At 33.8% G+C, this 20,543-nt stretch overlaps 1 protein-coding gene across 1 annotated transcript; it reads left to right on the top strand.

The window, feature by feature from the left end:
- Nucleotides 1-1,813: 1,813 nt before the first annotated feature.
- LOC106686033 (armadillo repeat-containing protein 6 homolog) lies at nucleotides 1,814-17,657 on the top strand. The gene is made up of 8 exons (XM_014429115.3): nucleotides 1,814-2,020; nucleotides 3,562-3,835; nucleotides 4,231-4,361; nucleotides 6,704-6,905; nucleotides 9,440-9,585; nucleotides 9,722-9,841; nucleotides 16,942-17,091; nucleotides 17,199-17,657. The coding sequence occupies exons 1-8, from the start codon at nucleotides 1,904-1,906 to the stop codon at nucleotides 17,412-17,414; spliced, it is 1,356 nt and encodes a 451-aa protein (XP_014284601.1). The 5' UTR covers nucleotides 1,814-1,903; the 3' UTR covers nucleotides 17,415-17,657.
- The last annotated feature ends 2,886 nt before the right edge of the window (nucleotides 17,658-20,543 follow it).

The following is a 20,543-nucleotide window of genomic DNA, read 5'->3' as shown; positions in this document are numbered from 1 at the left end:
ATTTGAAAGTTGAATGTGGTAGGTAAAGCAACTGTTAGTTAAATGACATTACTTGTACTATCATGTCAGACCCAGTTCATCTATACTGCCATTACAGTAAACTGTCATGACTGTAACTATCAAACAGTTTTACCATGGTAGTGGCTGAGACTTTGGTTGCAATAACTGAAACTATATGATTATTCACTGTCAAGGCATGTACATGTGATAGTCAAGTAACAGTTACTTCATAGTATCACTTGTACAATAAACTATCACGCCATAGCTAATGACACAGAACAATCCTACAGTTATAACGATTCTTCAAGAGCGGGTAATTGTCTGGTAAAACGCGTATTTTATAGGCGCCAAGCGGGTATTTTTTGATTGAGTGAATCGGCAGCACTGAATGTAACACACATGATCTATTGTCGGCCATAGGAACCTAATCACTGTGCCAACGTCGCCTGAAGGACATTCTAGCTCATCAAGTCGTAACCTTTCGATCAATACTAATTAATTAATTATTATCATGTATATAATTATGTTATTCTGTAAATACCCGATCATTGTATATATTATCAATAACACTTATACACGAAGACCTATATAAATCCAAATAAATGCACTATTTATTTATTCAAACACCTCTCGACTCCAATATTTTGTAAGGAAAGTATATAAAATCTACCAGTTGAGACAAGGAGGTATTTTCCCTTTGAGTTCTTTCGAGGCTCTACCCCGATATCTCTCACTCGGTCAACGAGTATTTTTCGGTGTTGTTACTTTAACATCCATCCACCTTCCTTTCCTGATAATCCGTGCGGCTTCCAATCTTATGCCAGTCCATACCCAAAAGAGTGCGTTTAAAGGACTCTTATCCGACCTTCTAGTGAATGTAGAATGAAACTTGACTCGACCCCACACTGCAATCAGTTAGCCTTAGTTTCCGTTTGTAATTGTTTAATTTAAACATTGACATTTAAATTCAACTTTGACTACTCTATGCTGAATACTGAGAAGTGGGCAAGTAACTGAGTATCTGGAAATCAGATTCGATTTGCTGAGGTGATTTTTTTATTATTTGGTCTGAAATCTCAACGTTTCTAGGCGATTAAAATTCATTTCAAAGTTGAAGACTAGTCTGAAACCCCTGTCTGAAAGTCGATGGCGTTATGAAACGGTCATATGTGGCTGAAGTAGCCCATGCCCGACAATTCTAAGGCCGCCACTTGTCTCCCAGAGTCGATGGATTATCACGCACAATTAATAAAGTTTCTCCTTTCATTTTATCCAATTTGAGATTGAGTTTTGGCTTTCTTGATGTCTCATACTCCTTTATATTAAACCAGAGGTTTGGAAATAAATCAAGTGAGCCATACTATTCATTTTCCCTCTTTTTTGTTTGGGTTTGAGCATGCAGCCTAACTAGCGGGAACAGATGCTTCTGGTCAGTTCAAAAAGCCATACACAATTTCGCAAGTACTCACACCTAAATACACTACTCACAGAGTACTCACAACTAAACTCTTAGTTTATAAATCTATGATGCGTATGGATGTCACAAATGGCTGTGAGAGATGGCTACCGGCAAAAAATTGATGGTTTAAATCTTTATTTAAAAGGTGGTACCACTGTTGGTATAGTTCACATTTGCGATCAAATGAACGGTTTTATAGATAGCCACATTAATGTGGGAAACCCCGTTCACGTCAACGTAAACCTGGGCTCAAGGGGCTTGGCTAACACCTCCCCTTTTTGGGTACACTTTTGCTTAGAAGGAAAGTAGGTTGTGACATCCCTCTGAATACGATATACAACCTTCGGCTGTTGAACTATCATTACTGAGTGATAAGTTTATTTGGACTAAGATTTTAGATTTTAAGTTTTGAAATTTTCTACGAACTTCCACTTATTTTTCAACATGGTTAAAGTAATTAGTCAACAAGTGTTCAATGAAACTGTCAGCGAAAATATGGAGTTACTCGATTTAAACGTTGAGGAAGCTATTATAGAAACTGTACAACAATTTAAGGCCCAAGTTAGTCAAACCTATAATTGTGTATGAATCCAAATACTATAGTAAATCTTTTAAAAGTTATAATTTGATTCTAGTTTCAACTGCTAATGGGTTGAAAATTAGTTCCTGATTTTTTTTTGTTCCTAATAATTGGTGTAACTTCAAATTTGTTTTAACCATACCTTGGTCATTATATTGTAAATCATATGATATAATGATAGTTTCCTTAACCCAGGGGAGGTGTAGCCTTGAATATTTTGCTCATGATGGGATAAAAAAACGATATTTGTCTAGTGTTTCATCTGTTTTGTTTCTACTTTTGTCTACCTTCTGTTAACCACTTGATGTTGTTATTGCCGCTTGTTTATGTTATTCCTCCTATTACCACCCTACCTATACTTAATTTAGTTTTGCTCTGGCCTCCTTGCAACAGTAGGAATGAGCATTTCTCTCACCAGTACACTCCTAATCTGACATATTTATTTTTTCTCATTTGAGCATTTTGATCACCCAGACACCTCCTACGTTTCCTATTTTAAATCCTGAGCCACAGATAGAAGATTCTAGCTCTTTTACGAAATTTGTATTATTTAGAACTTGATGGAAGATGCTATTTACAATTTCAATTTTAAATTGTATTGAAAGTAATCATAGAGGTTTTTGTCATCATCACATTCAATTGTATAAAAAAAATAGTACAAATGGTCTACCATGAGCTAAATGCTCATGGGACAACTCTTAAGGGACAAAAGAGTAAGACACTCCTGGTGGGTTAACTTCATAATAATAGGTTCGTAGATCATCTAAAGTTTCTTGGTAAAAACTTCTGGAAATATATGATTTCTTTCTGTTTGAAACCTTTTTTTCCTTGACATATGAACCCATTAGTTCTGAGTCCAAAGAATAAGTAAGGTGGTGTAAAACAGTGTATCTAAAACGTTTTATGGATGGCTATTGAGGTCAGCTGCCTAACATTGATGAGTTGGTTTTATTTTTTTTCTCCTCAAATTCTGGGTCTGAAGTTTGAGAATTATATACTACTATGCATGATTAATAAATTGTTTAATCTAATGTATCCTTTGACGGTAAGAATTCATTAGCTAGCCTTAAGTGTTTTCCACAAATCAGTTGTGCAATCAGACCATGGAATGTCATTGTTAGATGTTTTGTTATAAATTTTTGAATATATCTTTGATTTAATTTTTTGTGGTTAACAATGTTTGTGGTACAAATGTACAAAACAGTGGCAATTCACAATGCCTACTGTTATTATTACTGCTTTAGTGAGATGTCAACTTCTACTCACATAAAGAGATTTATTAACCTACTCCTCCCCCCACCAGTTTCTTTTCAGTGGAGGTCATGCCTATACTAACTTGTAACATTCTGTATTAGTGAGTTTTGAAGTCCTCGCCATTGGAGTTTGTTTTATACACTAGTGCTTAGTTTTTTTATGTTAATCTTTAAGTATGATTTCTGCCCTATGGAGCATATCTTTTTCTTTGCTTTTGCCATGATTTTTAGGGATGAGTGTTTATATAACTGCTTATTATATGTTTCAGAATGTAGATCTCACAAATATTGTTAAAGATTCATTCATTCTTGATGAAGAAAATCCTGTAGCTTTAATAGTTAAAAAGCTACATTTAACGAATAATGAAACAGATATTAATTTATATATAAATGAGTTACAAAAGTTATGTCAAAGAGGAGTGGAATATAAACTATTATGTGGAAAGGAACAGGTTTTTGAAGTATTTATTGATAAACTACTTTTGGACATTTCCATGGATTTAAAGCAGAATATCATAAATTTTTTTAATGTCTTTCTTGATGGTAATGTATTTTATTTTGAATCCTTTTCTTCTAATTATAATATGCCTATTCTTTTCTGTTGACCTGTAATGTTAAAAATGTAAAAACATTGATATTTTATTATATCTTTAATTGAATATCTTTTTACTCTGTTTGAATAGTCCAGTTTTTTTCCTAATCTTTTCGAGTTGTGGAATTCTTGAAGATATTTAATTGAATATCTTTTTAGTATGTTAGAATAAACTCTTTTTGTCCTTATTTTCTTCTTTTTTCTATTATATTATCTTATTATATATTTTTACTGCTTGAAACCTGAGTTTGTCACTTTAGCTTCTGAGATAATTTTTACCTTAAAAAATTAAGGAAACTGATAATGTATTTTTGGAGGTGTTACTCATTTTTATTTTGGTTTTCAGGTTATCCTGACATTTTGGACGTGCGTAGCTGCAATTTATTTCTTGATATGCTAGAAAGCAGCCCTGAACTTCTAAAGATCGTTGTACGGTTAATTAATATTACATGCTTAAAGCACGAACGTAACCGTCAGGTGAAGATTAGTTTTATGTATTGTGGTATTTAAAGAAATTGTTATAATAATTATCCTATTTGCCCAATGATAAGTCGAGATATTATCCCAAAAAATTTAGTTGACAGATAGACACTCACCTTATTTTCGAGATTTTATCAAGAATAGTGTGGGCTGCGTATCTAAGTCAAAAGGTGCTGAATCTCAATGCTTTATTTTATATAGGTACCTGTGTCGTCTCCCTGGTGTTGCCTTTTTTTTTTTTTTACCCAATGACCCCTTCCTGGTCATATCTCACCTATGGGGGTTATCTACAGATTCATGGTGAGGGTTCAAGTTTTCATTTTGTGAAACTGCCACAGAAATGAGAGTTGACCTCCGGCTATTCCGAATCCTTACCGGACTATAGTCAGGAGGCAGTTAATGTTAGTACTCCAACTATCTCGGCTATGAACGGCCCTTGCGTCTTGTATTTCAAGACGGGTACAGCCAAAGTTATTAAAAATAAATTGCAAACATTTAGCACCCTATAATGCTTTTGCTGCTTATGCTTATGCTGCTTGCCCATTTCATTCAGTAAGTTCTTAGGGTCAGACAGAATTCCAGGAGAGTTAAACAAGGAAGGAGTCATCTCTCAGATGAAATTTGTAAGTTAGTGTCAAACATTTGGAAAAGAGAAAAGCTACCGGAAGAATGGAAGGAGTTTCTTATTGTCCCAATTTATAAGGGGAAAGAAAATTCAAGTGATTGTAAAAATTATGGAGATATCAGTTTATTTAATTCTATTTACAAGGTCTTCTCTATTTATGTATATAATCTCAATGTTACATTTCTGGGAATACAGCTATGAATGGTGCTATATAACTTAAGCTTTGCTTTGTTATAAGAGATTATTGATCAAAGTTTTACCCTTAAACAGAAAAAAATAAGAGTGTAGTAGCTCAATGGGAATGCTCTTCATTGATTTTAAGGTGATGTATAACTCAGTAATTAGAGAGAAGCTTCATAATGCGTGAATCGGGCATATTGGCAATGTTGATTAATTTAACTATGGCTACCATGGAAAGCACCATCATTAGAGTTAAAGGTGAAATAAAACATTGGTTTTAGACTCCTTTGCAGTTTGTTCAAGTCTAAGGCAGAATGACTCATTAGCTCCACTTCATTTTAATGCTGTCCTAGAGACCAACATGAGAAGAGCAGGCTTGAATAATGGTGGAACAATATTTTGCAGAATGATTCACTGCTTGCATATGCAGACAATGTGATCATTGCAGGACGATTAAACAGTGAGGTATCCATTCTGTAGGTTGGAAGGTGAGGCAGAGAAAATGCTAGCCTTCTGCAAAATAGACTATTGACTCGTGCAACCAAGTTTAGCCCACACAAGACTATTATTTGGCCAGTTGCTGCTTATGAGTGTGAGATATAGGCCCTTACAAAGGCATGTGCAGAATGAAGAGATCAGTTTAAAAGAAAAATCCTAAGATGGGTTGTAGGGCCTAAATTGGAGGAAGGAGTTCCCTACCTAAGAACTAACAAGAAAGTCTACTCAATGTATGGTGATCAATCTATCTCCCAGCTTGCTCGAGTTCACGTTTCATCGAAAGATTTAAATAGTAGAGTAATCTCCTGATGAATTAAGTCTATGGCTCAGAATGCTAGATACCTACGAGAAGAGAAGAGATAATAAACCTAGGAGTATAAGATATTCATGGTAGTTTACCAAAAAAGCTTGAATTGGATATTTTTGGATTCTGAAAGGATATGATTATCTCTAAAGAAAGTTATATAAATTAAAATCTGATGGCAGAGCTTACTCTACTATTGCAATTTTCTGATTGTTAGTTGCCTTTTAGGAATGTTCTTATCACTCTAGTACTCTTTGCAACATTTTCTGGAAAGCTCTAAGTCAGACAGCTGATTGCTCTTAATATACAGTTAAGAAAAACAAAATAAAATTTAGTGTTATCTTATGTCTATTATCTTTCCATCCAATTAATCACATCTGACAATTGACTTCATTATTTGTCAACTCAGATTTTAGCTCGTGGTTATAATTGAAAATGGAATTACCCAATTATGATTGATACTATCGCCTAAAATATTTCTGTCTGCAGGATAAATTAGTTAATAAATGGAATTGATTAATACTAATTGGTAATGATGACCTATAACTTCCAGATAGTTTGACCAATGATTAGATTTGTTGTAGTTGATTTATCAGCTATTTATGTTATGGATTACTTAATTCACTCAACATTAATTTATTTTTCTTCGAAACACTTATTTTTGTAATAAAAAAAAACTTAAGAGTTATTTTGCTTAGATTTAATTTGTTTGTGTTTCCTTTAATTTTTCAGATGTATATGGAGAACAATATTATATCTCGCATTAGTAACCTCATCAATAATAAGCCATCTAGTGAAGTACTTTGCTTAGTTTTAAGCATTATACCTGCCCTAACTCGTGATGATGACATTAGAAGTGAAATCTCAAATATGTACATGCACGCATGTTCTCTCTCCAAGAAATTGTTAAAACCTTTGTGTCATTTTCTAAAAGGTCTGAAAATATTTGATTTAATTAGTCTTTAATAAAATATTTTTAATAGTTTCTTCACTTTATGGAAAATGAGAAGTAATTCTATTATTTCAAATTCTAGTATTCAAAACAAATTGTAAAAATAATGATGGCAAACTTTTTTAACCTTTTGTTTTCAAACTTTATTTTAAAAAAAAATGTAAAACACTTTTTTTTACTTTGCTTTGGGGAACCAAGTCATGCCTGGAAATTGTTTTATTTACACAATTAATATGTTTGAAAAAAATATTTTAATCGCATTACAATATCAATTCCATATGAAATATGATCCTACCACAAAATGTAAAAATATTACAACACATTTATAGCATATGATATTTATAATAATTAGTTAAGTTCCTTGATTATTCTTTGTGTGGAATATCTCTCTAGGAAGTCTGGTGAGTCAATTCATTTAAAATTTTTTGAGGTTAATGACTTCCATTTTTGAATGAATTATTTATTAATTATTCATGACATTGTACAAAGTTTCGGGACCACTATCCCATATTCATGCACTTTAAAACCTCATGATTTCATATGGGAAATCATGTCAACCATTTGTGCATCTTCACTTCTCTCTTCAGAGAGAGAAGTCATGAGGTTTTAAAGTGCATGAATATGGGACAGTAGTCCCAAAACGTTGTACAATATCATGAATAATTAATAAATAATTCATTCAAAAATGGAAGTCATTAACCTCAAAAAATTTTAAATGAATTGATTATTCTTCAGTGTTGAACTCATTTACATGATAGTAATACATTGGAGCACTTGTATTCAAATTATTTGGCTCAGTTCTTATATTGTTCAAGACTTGTCCACATGACGTAGGAAGTACAATGGGGATTCTTGTGATTCTCATTGACTTTAACTCCACTCTGAAGACTATTTGGATATATCCAAAATTGACAGTATAGCATTTGAACTTTCTGGTATCAGATCGAGTTCAGGTTTTTAAAAGTTCACTATAACATTGTGTAAATTGGTTAAATTTGGGATGTTTTTCTGGTCTTCCTCCAAGGTAATGTTCAAAGTTTTTTTTATAATAAATAGTTTAGGTAAAATCATTTTGTGATATTGAATAAGTTATCAAACAATGAATAGTCAAACTAAAAAAAAAAAGTTCACTGTGATGTCCCAAATCACCATACTTCTCTTCTTGCAAAATTGTTTAACTTTTTTTTTTTTTATTCTGATGACATTAATGAATAATTTTTAAAAGATCTAATTTAACATTCATTCATTCAAACTTCATCAAAAACTTTGTCGAGATTATTCCATTTATTGAGGTATAATTTACAGTAGTGCATAATCAAACAAATCCAACAAAAAACAAAATGCTTCTTTTGCACCCATGTTCATAATATAGTTCCTTCATTTCTAATTAAATGTTTAATTTTATGAGATTTACCAAACTTGTTTTATTTTAAATTATTAGTTGAGGTATTGTTTATTCTTTCATAAATGTCGCTAAATGTGACCAATCTGAATGATTAAACCCATTTTTTTTATATAATAGAAGTAGTTTATCTCTTTTTTATTGTTAAAATTTGATTTTAAATTAGTTATCATTAAAAATAAAATAATTAATGTTGGATTATTTAATCAAAAAATTTTTCTTTGAATAAAGTATGACTGAAATAAGTTAACATGGTTTGTTAGTTTAATTTAAAGAAATGTGCTTAGTTGTTATACATTCATGTTTTTTTTATTTCCCAATACCTTAGTTGGTTTTTTAAGTGCTGAATGACAATATATATTATTATTCATAGCATTTCTTATAAGTGCCAACAATAATACATCATTAAGTATTGGTAATATCTTACTATTTGGATTGTGGTATTCTGTCTATAGGTGTATGACTGTTAAGGGAGTGGGGGTTACTTATTAACCTTATAACCTTTGTTGTAAGATTTTTGCTACCACTATATTTGAACTATTATTAGTAAAAAAAAAAATTTTAATTACTGTTAGGGATTGTCCTCTGGTTCATAAAATAAGTACCCATATAAGAAATATTAATTGAAGTAAATAAGTTCTTGCATATAAAACTAAAACTAACAATTATGGCCTTTACATTCCCTGATTGATTATTCTGACTATACATCAAAAAATGTTCTAGATAGAATATCAGTATCATTTGCTAAATCCTTTAGATTTAGGTATACAAGTTTATTTTGATACAGATAAATTTAGCCATGAGGATATCGAGTATATTTTATTTTTTATTTCATTAAGAGTACAACTGTAAAAATGTCGACAAATGATTTATTATATTAAAGCAAATCAACTACGTATTTTATTATGAAAAAAAAGGCTTAGTTATGTATGAATTGTGAAAATATTTAAGTTTCAAGAGTGTTTATTGGAAGATGTTCTAAAGTAACTTTTCTTTGGAATCTGATAATCTTGTTAACCTATTCACTGTTGTAGATAGTACTGTTCTGTAGTGTCATATGATAACCCATTTCTCCATAAATATTTTCTAAAATAACTTACTTTGTTTGTTACAGAAAATGAAATTGAAGAGAATGTTGTAGAATCTTTATTAAATGCTTTATCATCTATTGTTGTCAATAATGATCATTGCTTGATAGTTGATTCTGTAGAATGTGTTCCAGTTGTTCTGAATTTAATCAAAAATTACAGGCAAAACAAGGTTTGGTTTTATTTTTATTTTCAATATGTTCTTTCGATATATTTTTGAGTAGTTATTCATCTCAGAGGCTACTATAAATTTCAATTAATATATTTTATTAAATTACACATTTCATATATATTTTTTCTATTTGCAGAAGATATTAATAAAATGTTTTACATTTCTATTTGTTCTTGCCGGTAATGATGATATTTGTAATAAAATAATGAAGCTGGATGTTGCATCAGAGCTTTTGTTTGCCATGAATACTTATATTGTGAGTATTATCAATTTAATTTGTTATGTAGATGAAAACTTTTAGAATTAGTTATGTCTTATTCCTTAGGTAATTTCACCATATACCTTTAAATGTAACTGTGGATCAAAACTTATGTTTATTCGAAATGATTGAGTCAGTTTAACCAAATTCTACTTCAGTAATTTTACTGTTTTTATTGAATATTATCAAATTCTGTCTCAGGTAAGGACACTGGTGATAGAGATAGTAGAGTATATACACACCTTGTTTGCAAAGATATAAATAAATTAAATAATAAAGCAAGTTCAAATAACCATTACTGATAACATGGTACAACTACTTAAATAAAACCATTATGAGCTTTTGAGCTATGTAGGATACTTGACCTTCTCTTCTTTTACTTTCCATATCAATCCAAAATATTTACATATATTTACATTTATATATTAACACATTTTTAAATGATATATTCCAATCCATTTCAAATGGACTTTAGCATGTTTTATTTTAAAGATTTGAATTTTGAATTTCCTATCACAATTTTCTTCAAGTTTGATTATTTGTTTATTTATCTGATACCAATATAACTTTTGTATTCAATTGATTATTATCATTTTTCTGGATTGATAAGTATGATGTATTTGCCAAGACGTTCTATCTAGTGTGGTTGCCCTCCAGTCACAGACGTTCAAGATACGACTGGCATCTTGTGATACTGTATCTAACCATCTCAGTGTTGGTCTTCTACTTCCTCCGTCCAACTTTCCTTTGAACTGATTTTTTGTAGGATCGTCCTCACTGATTCTTGCCACATGGCCAGCACATATCAATCTGGTAATTTTCATCCAGGCAAGGATGTCAGGTTCCCTCAACATTTTGTAAACTTCCATATATCATTAGAAGTGTTTATAATACTTTCTAGATAAGTGAGATTATTCACTTTCCAAAACTTGTAAGGGCCTATTTCTAGTTACTCCTGGGTTCACCTGTCTTGATATATGTAGTCTTTTCTTCATTGATGCATAGAGCCTATCTCCTGTACTCCCCTCATCAATGATAAGAATGATTATTACAATTCTGGGAATTAATGACCAAAACTATTCCATATCATCTGCATAACCTATCAATGGTTGTATTTATAATTGCCTTATAAATTGTGTTATTGGTCTGGATTTTTTACTTTCAAATGAGTTTTTCTAAAACTACTCTGAATTATAACCATAGCACAGCATCCCCCTGCCCTGAATTCTGGAGAGAAATCCTCATGCATATGGTCTACACAATCTGTTTTTGTATTTGTGTATTAATATATTTTATTTCTCCCGTTTCTCTCTCAGCAAATGGCTTACGCTTCTTGTAAAGAATATTAGACCCTAACTTATGTGTCTACTGAAGTAAGGCAATACTTTGATAATTAACACATTCAAGTATATCTTCCATTTTTATTAATAGAACATATAATACCTTCCTCCATTGCTTATGCATTTTCTCTTGGACCCATATTGAAATTATAATATTAATTATACATTTCTTCACGAAGACTTTCAGTTCTCTTCATGAATAATTCTATAGGAATACCATCCTCATCAGGGCACTTTTTTCTTCTTATTTTTTTCAATGACCTCCATCATTTCTTCGAAATCTGGTGAGTCTTCATTTTCAACGTCATTCCTATGCTCCTCCACCAACGTTGAGTTTTCATCTTCATCCTGTGTATCCTGGTTCTGAATTGTCTGGAAATGACTCAATCTAGACATTATAACTTATTTTTTATCAGTATACTTCCATGTTCATTCATCTTTATTCTAGATTTATACCAAGCTGTTCTTTTAGGTTTCTGGTAAAACTTAAATATTTCTGCCATGTGTCTTAGCTATTCTAACTAAAGAGTTCCTAAATCTTCCATTTAGGAATAACACACGCATATTGAAGAGGAGTCTTCAACCTGTGGGCGAATTTAGAGGGTATATGGCGGCAGGCACCAATAGAATTTTTTGGTGTTAATATTAAATCTAAATTGGGTGTTGATTATTATTAATATTTTTTTAATAGCAGAATACGGCATTTGGTAAAAGTATTAAGTATATATTGTAATATGCTCTTTTTGAGTAAATAGTATATTTTGATGTATAAAGGGTTTTTAATATGTTCTATTTTATGTATCATTTTATTATTGTTCATTTGTTTTGTTCAACCAAAAAGCAAGCTAACCAATTTTCATTGTCTCTAATAAATTTGTGATTCAAAACAAAACCAAGATGGCGGTACGTATCCTTCAGTCAAAAAGTCCATGGAATCAAGGCCATGTTAAGTAGATTCAAATATCATAAAAACTATTTTAACTCTTCCCATCATAATTGAAAATACAGTAAATTTAAGAAAAAATAGAAGTCAAGAAATAGTGCTAAAGAATAATATTCAGAAAATAAATCATTTGCAAAAATCCCTAACTGTTGTGCAATCGATGTTCACATGGAACATTGAGAAACGTTTTGGTTTTTGAGATTCATTCGTTGTTTGGGCGCGCATGTGAAATGATGTTTCCAGGATGAGGAGGTCCTCATCAATTTCTGTCCAGCAAGAGCGGACAGTTTGAAAAAAGGAGACAACCAAGAAGAATAGGGAACTCTGAGTTTGGATTGCCTGGTGAGAGGACGTCCGTCGGCTGGAAGCGGGAAAGTTTGGAAGCCATTGTTGTGAGAGAGACATAGCTTTTTGGAAGGACTGGAAGCCAGTTTTGACGTTAGGACATAGCATTATAGAAAAGAAGATACCAAGAATCATCAAAAGAAGATTGTGAACTTGGTTAGTTTAGTTATACCTAAATTTAAATACATGTGTAATAGAGATATTAATTTAATTAAGTGTTAATAGTAAAAGTGTCTGTTTCTGATTGCCTAGAAACCCGCCCTGAGATTAAGAGTATTATATTATAAAATTTAAATAAAATTTTATTATCTATTTTATATTAAAGTTTTTAATTTGATCTCAAGCTATCCTTTAAATAGGAAATTAGTTAAAACTATTTATAAACTATTAAAATTCTTTTTATTTAATTTTAAATAATTTTTAAAATATTACAATATTGTACAAATTATAAAATATACCATACTAAGTATAAAGAAAGTTGAATCCGGAGTTACCAACACTGTCAATCAATTTTCCTTATTGTTGAAAAAAGAAAAAATGTAATAGTAGTAACAGTATACTACTGTAAAATTATTAATAAAATATTTTGTTGTAAAATCTCATGTAAAAAAGTTTCCATGGTGTTTGTTGGTACAGGTTATATTAGGCGGGCCAAAAAAAACTTCCCATAGTCATTGCTGCTGGTACAGGCTATATTCGGCAGACATAAATGTGCCCGCTGACATACTTGGGGTCAGGCCTGCACAGCGTTTAGGACTCCTGTTCTAGGCCTAATTAGATTAAATCTAATTACCCTTCCTCTTGCGTTAACTCTCATAGTACATTCTGTATTAAAAGAGTGCTTGTAGTAACTATAATAGATTGTATGGTGTTGTATCCAATCCATCTCATTTCCTGAATGGCTACTAGATCTATTCTAAAAGGTTCTATAAAATTTAGGAGCTACTGAAGCTACCTCCAGTCCATATAATGGAAGCATGTTCTCCTGTCCAAATCGTAAGTCCTTATGGTGAATTCTAGGTCTATTCTTTTGTGATTGTCCATCTATTTCTCTTCGAAGACTAAAGATAAAAAGGTTTAAGAAGGTAGGACGGTTATAATGGAATTAGTTTCTGATTAGCTTAAATAGTGTGTGTGTTTTTTTACGAGGATTGGTGGAAATCTTCAAAAAACCTGGATAGGCCCGTGCCTATCCGTGAGTGGGATTTGTACCCTGTTCATTCCTCTCCACGGGACCGCTGCTAGGCATTATTTCATGGATGGAAATGGCCGAGTGCCACCTCGCTTTCTTGGTTTTCATGTTTCCATGCTAGTCATGTCTTCTAGCACTCTCTTCCTCTCTCAACCTCTTGAGGACAACTGTGGTGAATCCCTTCACTGCATTCCAATGCTGGTCTGAGAGTAGCATATAGCTCACCACGTTTTCTGGTGTGATGCGTCGTCCACCCTATCTCTGCAATTTGCTTCTCTCCTGAGAAAGTGTTAAAAGCATTCTTGACATCTAGAGTGATGATTGCTGCATAACACTTAGCACCTCAACTCCACCTTGCTCCTGCAATAGCTGTGTAGGCCATCTCGACTACCAATCCAACAGTGTCTATCGTAGATTGCTCTTTATGAAATCCGTATTGAGCCCGCGAGAGGCCATTAACTCCCTCCGTGAACTCTTGGAAAGGATTTTCTCGAATGCCTTACCTATAGTATCCAATAAGCAAATTGGACAATAGGTTGGGGGGTCTTCCAGTCTTCCCTTACTCTTTGGAATAAGTACGAGACGCTGTCTCTTCCAAGGTTTCAGAATTGAACCTTCACAAATACAAGAACGGCAGAGATCGATGAAAAGATCTGGCCTTTTCCTGAAAGCCATGTTGTAGGTCCAAGGCGATGTCCTCTAACTCTTCCTGTGTGATTTGTGGAAAATCCGTTGTATATGTATTGTCTATACATTTAGTAGTATTCACCTGTTCAGGGAATAGTGTTCTGACAATACTCTCTACAACATTCGATCTCGTGGGGAGCTGCATAGCGCCTTTACATAGTTTCTTGAGTGCTATTTTGTAAGGACTACCCCATGGGTCTGCATCCACCTCATCACAGAGTTCTCTCCAGCACCGTCGTTTGCTTTCTATAATGGCTTGTCGGAGGTTCCTTCTAGCTCTCTTGAACTCTTCTTGAAGCACAGGAAACTCCGGCAGACGTCTCGCTCACTCGTAATGTCTTCTTGCTTGGTTGCAACACCAGCGAAGGTCGTCAATAGTATCCGTCCACTAGTACACTGACGAATGATGTTTGCCAGACTTTGAATGGGTCATAGCAGCATCACAAGACCCAGATATAAAAGAGGTTAGTATAGGCGAAGAAATCACCCGCTATGATAGCTGGCTTATGGCAACTAACCTCTAAGTACCAAAGCAACTAACCAGCAAATTTACAAAGTCTTCTATTGTGATGGTGGGATAGACTAAAGTTGTACACATTGTTGATATTTGCCCATACAAAGCCAGAGTGCGATATAGTATTCACTTCCTAAATAGCTTGGGAATTACTGGCCCAAATAGCAGCTATACCACTGACATCGGATAACCACAAGTTGCCATCTAGATTTTTATATTGTTCACAGAGAATAGCGATGTCGATATGCTGTTCCCGTACTGTTTGGTAAATGATATCCTGTGCAGCTGCACAATGGTTTAAATTCAGTTGGAGTATACTCATTTGTGATGTTGGATTTCCATCATTGTTCTCAATGCTGAACGGAAAGCTGGACACTTACTACTTCCACTGGTCACTGTCAGTAGCTTTATGACTCGCTTTACCACAGTTTCGACATAGAGAGGTCCTTTTCTTTCCAACACAATTCCGGGCTATGTGTACATACTCCCAGCAACGGAAACACTTTGGAACTCTTAGTCTTTCGCGTATACGGCTAACAAGGCCTACTTGAACCTGTCATTGAGCCATAACCTTCCTAGTTTGGATAATAGCTTGGAGAACCGGAAGTGATATAACCACTTTTTTCTGTACCTCCATAGGCTTGACGGATAGATTTCACTGCTGTGGTGGGCACTGAATCTTCACTCAGGAGAGGTTTTAATGCCTCCGCAACCTCCTCTTTTGTGGTGAGAGCATCCAAATCTCGCAGCACGAAAATGGACTCCTCCGTCCAAGTCCACACTTCCGCCCCTTCACCAAGCACTCCCTCCATTGAGCTTTTTAGTGCAGAAAGAGATTGCTCTTTCTTCCGGTCCAATTGGAGTAGCAGATCACCTTTATTAATTTTCTGGACCTTGGTGATTGAAAAGGCCATCTCCACCATGGATCTCCTCTTACCTTTCGCAAGACATCTGCGTAGGACTGGCTATCTGATATTTTTACAATTACGGCATCGGGCCTCGGAGGCTTGGGGCGAGGTTTCTTCCTGAATCTTTTTCATACTTCTTGCCATTGCTCCTGCTGTGGTTCTCCAAGTTGAGCTGCCGATCCCTGAAGGTGTTCTATGTTATGGTGCACAACTTGTACATTGGGTTGGGCGGTTTTCTTCATTTTCCTCCTTTTATTGCCCGCCAAAGAAGGTGTGGTTACTGTCCCCTCGGTTTTAACTGCGGTTTTTCTTGGTGGACATATCTCTTTAGTTTGAGTGTGGCCATCTGCTGTTTCTATAGGGAGTGCAGCTGTTTCCAACTTTTCGAAGTATAGCTGAATTTCACAGGCATAATTTCTTATCTTGCCATGTACATTATTCTTGGAGTGAATGAAGGAGAGTAGCTCTTTTATCTTGCTCCCAAGATTCTGATTCACCTCTGTTGTGGTTAATCTTGTGGTATTAGATGCTACAATGGCCAAGTCTCCCACCATTGCAGTACTGCGGTCGTATGATGACAACGCTGAGGAACTCGCTTTCGCATTCCCTACCAACGCCGGTACTGGGGTTCCGTGCCCCTTCACCATAGCACAATTGACATTATTTTCCATCACAGAATTTTTATTTTTCGCATTTTATACCTCCTGCCAGGTTTTGAAAAAGCCACCTCTATCAGTATGCCGCCAATTCTAGGAACTGTCGTGCCTGAATTTGAATCTAGTTTTGGGCCACCCCGGGTATTTTATTTCCCCAGTTTCCGCCATATCTGGTGAGAATCACCCTATCCGCCCCTGGGGAGGCACCTGATGGGAGACTAGCTACTCCACATGGGTGTGTGTGTGTTTGATTAATTATATTTTAATAATGCACTCACATTAATTTATTCACTCTTCCATTTTAATTTTGAAGTTTTTTTCTTTTTCTGTTTTTGATATCTTTAGCTTTTATTTTAAAACAAAGTATATTAACCACAGTTTATGAAATATGTCTTTTTCAGACAATATTTGTTGAAAATATCCTGGTCTTAATTGTAAGGTCACTTACTTTTCTTTCAGCATGAAAAAAGATATGTATTTATTTATATGTTTTTTTTTCTTTTTTTTTTAAGAACTCCAAGAACATGACTCTAGCATCTTTAAAACTTACATCAAGACTGTGTTTGAGAAAACCAAATCATGGTCAGATATTTTTTCAAATTGATTTCCCTACTTATGTCATCCAGGCCATGAAAGTTTTTGAAAAAGATGGCTCTGTTCAGGTATTAATAAATACTTTAATTTTTACTTTTTATATATTGTTATTCAAAACTCAATTGTATAACTTGAATCTAATAATGTGCTTACATTTATATAATTTTTGTTTTAGGTTGCTGGCTGTTGGTGTATACGAAACATGACTTCTCGCAATCATGAATTCCGGATAAATTATTTAAATGTAGGTGCTGAAGAAGTACTGAATAAAATCCTTGCTGAGTTTAAGGAACATGAACAAGATGCTAAATTTGCACTAATAGAGTTAGATTGCCCTGTTATGTTGAATGAACCTTGGATTGGGAAGGAAGGGCAAAAATTAAAACAATAAAATGATTATCTTCTATGAATAATTCTAATTTGAGTTCTGTGATATTTTTTAATTTTTTATATGGCAATTATTGTTCAGTTTAATATTATTTAATTCTAATTAATTTATTATTAATACCTTCTAATCAGTCTTTTACAATATTTTTTATTTAATTTTTTTTAACAGATATTGACTTTTTTATTTTATATTTTTTAATTTTTATACTATGAAAAACTTAACATTAAAATTTATTTATTAACAATTTTGAGTTGTTATATATTGTGTCACCTTTCAGTTTGAGTTGTATAATGTTTGAACACCATTATAGTTGACAGAATAATCCATTCTCCTGATTTTATATTCTAATTATCTCTTATCCTCTCAACTTTGAGATAATGTTTATCTGATGATATCTAATATTGAGCTGATAATTATGAAGGTTCATAAAAAGTTAATAATGCTGAATAATTTTCTCATGTGTGATTATGTTTTATTTAATCACCATTGCGATTTTTAAATTCCATATCATATTAGGTGTTTCCAAGAATCATCCATTTTCTAGAAGTTTGTACTTATTTCCACCAGTAATTAAGATTTAATATTAATTATTTGTTTCCTTTTAATTTCTCTTTTACTTTTCTATTTGAAATTTTGGGATACTGATTCTAAAATACTTTATATTTTTCCTTAATCTTCATAAATGATGGATATGTTGGTTAGTGAAACCTATAATTGGCTGCCTCTAATTTAAAACTAAAGGTGGGTAGTAAAACTGTCAATTAGTTTTGATAAAGTATTGAGGGATAAATGGCGTAGGGACAAAAAATTAACTTTTGCGAAATAATTATAGAGAAATAGAATTAAGGTCATTGACCAGGTTAGCCTTTTTGTGCAATGTTACCTCAAGCAAAAGTATTCAGAGGTGTGGAATCTGGAGTGCCTGACAATAACACATATATAGTGCTGTTCGGCGACAGTTGCTGTGAAAGAAAGATGCGGAGCCTGTATTAATGCTTAAGGTAATCAACACTTTATGTTAATGTTTATATTTTATTAATAAAGTATTTAGAACATTCACTGATAACATTGATCAGTATCAATTTATTTATTATAACCTCAATAATTCATAATAATGAAAATCCTTAGACCTGAATATTTCCTAAACAACATGTTAGCAGCCATACCTTGACAGGATTTTTTTCTTGTTTTGAGATTCGTAATCCGTATTTTCAGTAAAAACACAACCATGATTCACTCTGTATACTTACAAGAGTACAATCTTCTAGACTTTGGTGATACTTTTTCATATGAATGTAGGCCTCAAAATATTATACTTCTGTCAATAACGCAACATGTCCCAAAAGTCCCAAATAAAAATTCTAATGTCACCAATACTAAATAATTTTGTAACACTTGTTTTTCATAGGAGAACTATGAATTATCTCTTTTTTGTCTTATTTTCACTTATACTATTATACAATAAGACAGAGGAGAGATTCATATTCAGCACTATATAGAAAAAGTGTAACAAAATGATATTTATTGCGCTGATGACATCAGATAATGAAATAATATTACAAACAAAAATTATATTCAGGTTAAGAATAATTTTAGGCTGAAAATGGGGAGACAGACTCTGAAACATCCAAAATTGTGATGATCTGTCATTTAGACAACCAATAAAAAATAATAAATGAAAGTAGAGCCGTTCTAATTATGATTAAAAGTATTTACATTGTGATAAAAATCATAAATAATTAAATGCTTTTCTATTACATAAAAATTTATAATGGTTAAGTAAATGGCGCATTTCCATATTGAGGTCAATTATTAGGTCATCGGAGGCTCACATTTTGAAAATAGAATTGATTTTAAGACCACACGCGCTTGCATCTATTTATTTATTTCCACCTTCCCCAGCTCTTCAAGCAATACAGGTGTGCAGCAGCAGTTCGATGTTACATATCCATCATCAAACTACTGCTCAATTTACATTTTAAAAATAAATCAATTTACAATTAATAATTCACTAAGTTTTCTTATAGCTTTCATCACTTTTCAGTCTTCCATCCGCAGGCATTCCAGGGGCTGGTCTTCTTCTTTGACGAATATTGAAGTGGCTTGGTCCAATAATAGTTTTCCACCGGTATACAAATTCTTTGTAATACGGATAGTTTTCTTCTCTTACTAGCTGTGGAAAGTCGTTCTCTGTCAGGGCGTAGAGTCCGGTTTCAGCTCAGCAATCTAGCCCGTAATGCATCAAAGGCGATACAGTCTATGATGATGTGCTCGGCAGTCTCCAGAACACAACATTGTTAGTTGCCCCCATTAGGGCATATGGGGTCGATATCTATCCCGTTGCCATGAATCTTGGCTCGAAATCCCCCATGCACCGTGAGAAATTGAGAGAGCCAGTAGTCTGGGAGGACCCACTTAGCTTCCATCCGTGACCGAATGGTGGGAAAATATTTCCTTAAGGTAGCACCTTTTGGGCTTGTCATCCAACACTGGTTCCATTCTCCGGTGGTGGCCTCCCGGAGAATGGTTTTCCATTTACTTGGACATTGTCAACCCTCACCTGAAGATTTGCCGACAGACCTGCCGAGCCCTCTTTCTTGAATTTAAACATCATCCATTCTTCCTGCAGGAGAAGGTCGACAGGTACCGCTCCCGCTAAAACTTGCATCGCCTCATGTGAGACACTCTGGTATGCTTTGGTGACTCTGTCTCTTTCTAGAGGCCATTCGCAACTTTTCCCTCTCGCATTATTTCCAACTAGGTTGGCACAACGTTCTACTTGCTGTTTTAGGCCGGCTCTGCTATTAGAGGACACGACTGCAGCCAGAACGTCGACGTAACCAGTGGCTAGAAAACCGTTCTTCCTCTAAGCCTCTCAACAACTCGTCAAAAATCAGCTTCCATAGGGCTGGGTCAAGAACTGAGACCTGAGGGCATCCCCGCTCTATGGAAGCTTCTACTTCATAAGAGCTGCCATTAATCTTCACACGTCTGTCCTCGAGGTAGCTGCTAATCAAGTCGTATAAGTTGCAGGGGGCTTCATATTTATGCAACTGCTGGAGCAAGAGGGGCCACAAGACGCTGTCAAAGAGCAGCAACATCACATACCGATCCTCCCTCTGTTTAACGTCT

This window comes from Halyomorpha halys, unplaced genomic scaffold, assembly GCF_000696795.3.
Source record: "Halyomorpha halys isolate HHAL.00 unplaced genomic scaffold, Hhal_1.1 Scaffold766.1, whole genome shotgun sequence".
Lineage (NCBI taxonomy): Eukaryota > Metazoa > Arthropoda > Insecta > Hemiptera > Pentatomidae > Halyomorpha > Halyomorpha halys.
This window is presented reverse-complemented; position numbering and strand designations above follow the sequence as displayed.

Excerpts from the sequence above, each read along its gene's own strand:
- LOC106686033 (XM_014429115.3), top strand. The coding sequence starts at position 1,904 with ATGGTTAAAGTAATTAGTCAACAAGTGTTCAATGAAACTGTCAGCGAA. Across the intron at positions 9,586-9,721 it reads AAAATTACAGGCAAAACAAG|AAGATATTAATAAAATGTTT; the intron begins GTTTGGTTTTAT and ends TTCTATTTGCAG. Across the intron at positions 9,842-16,941 it reads TTGCCATGAATACTTATATT|AACTCCAAGAACATGACTCT; the intron begins GTGAGTATTATC and ends TTTTTTTTTAAG.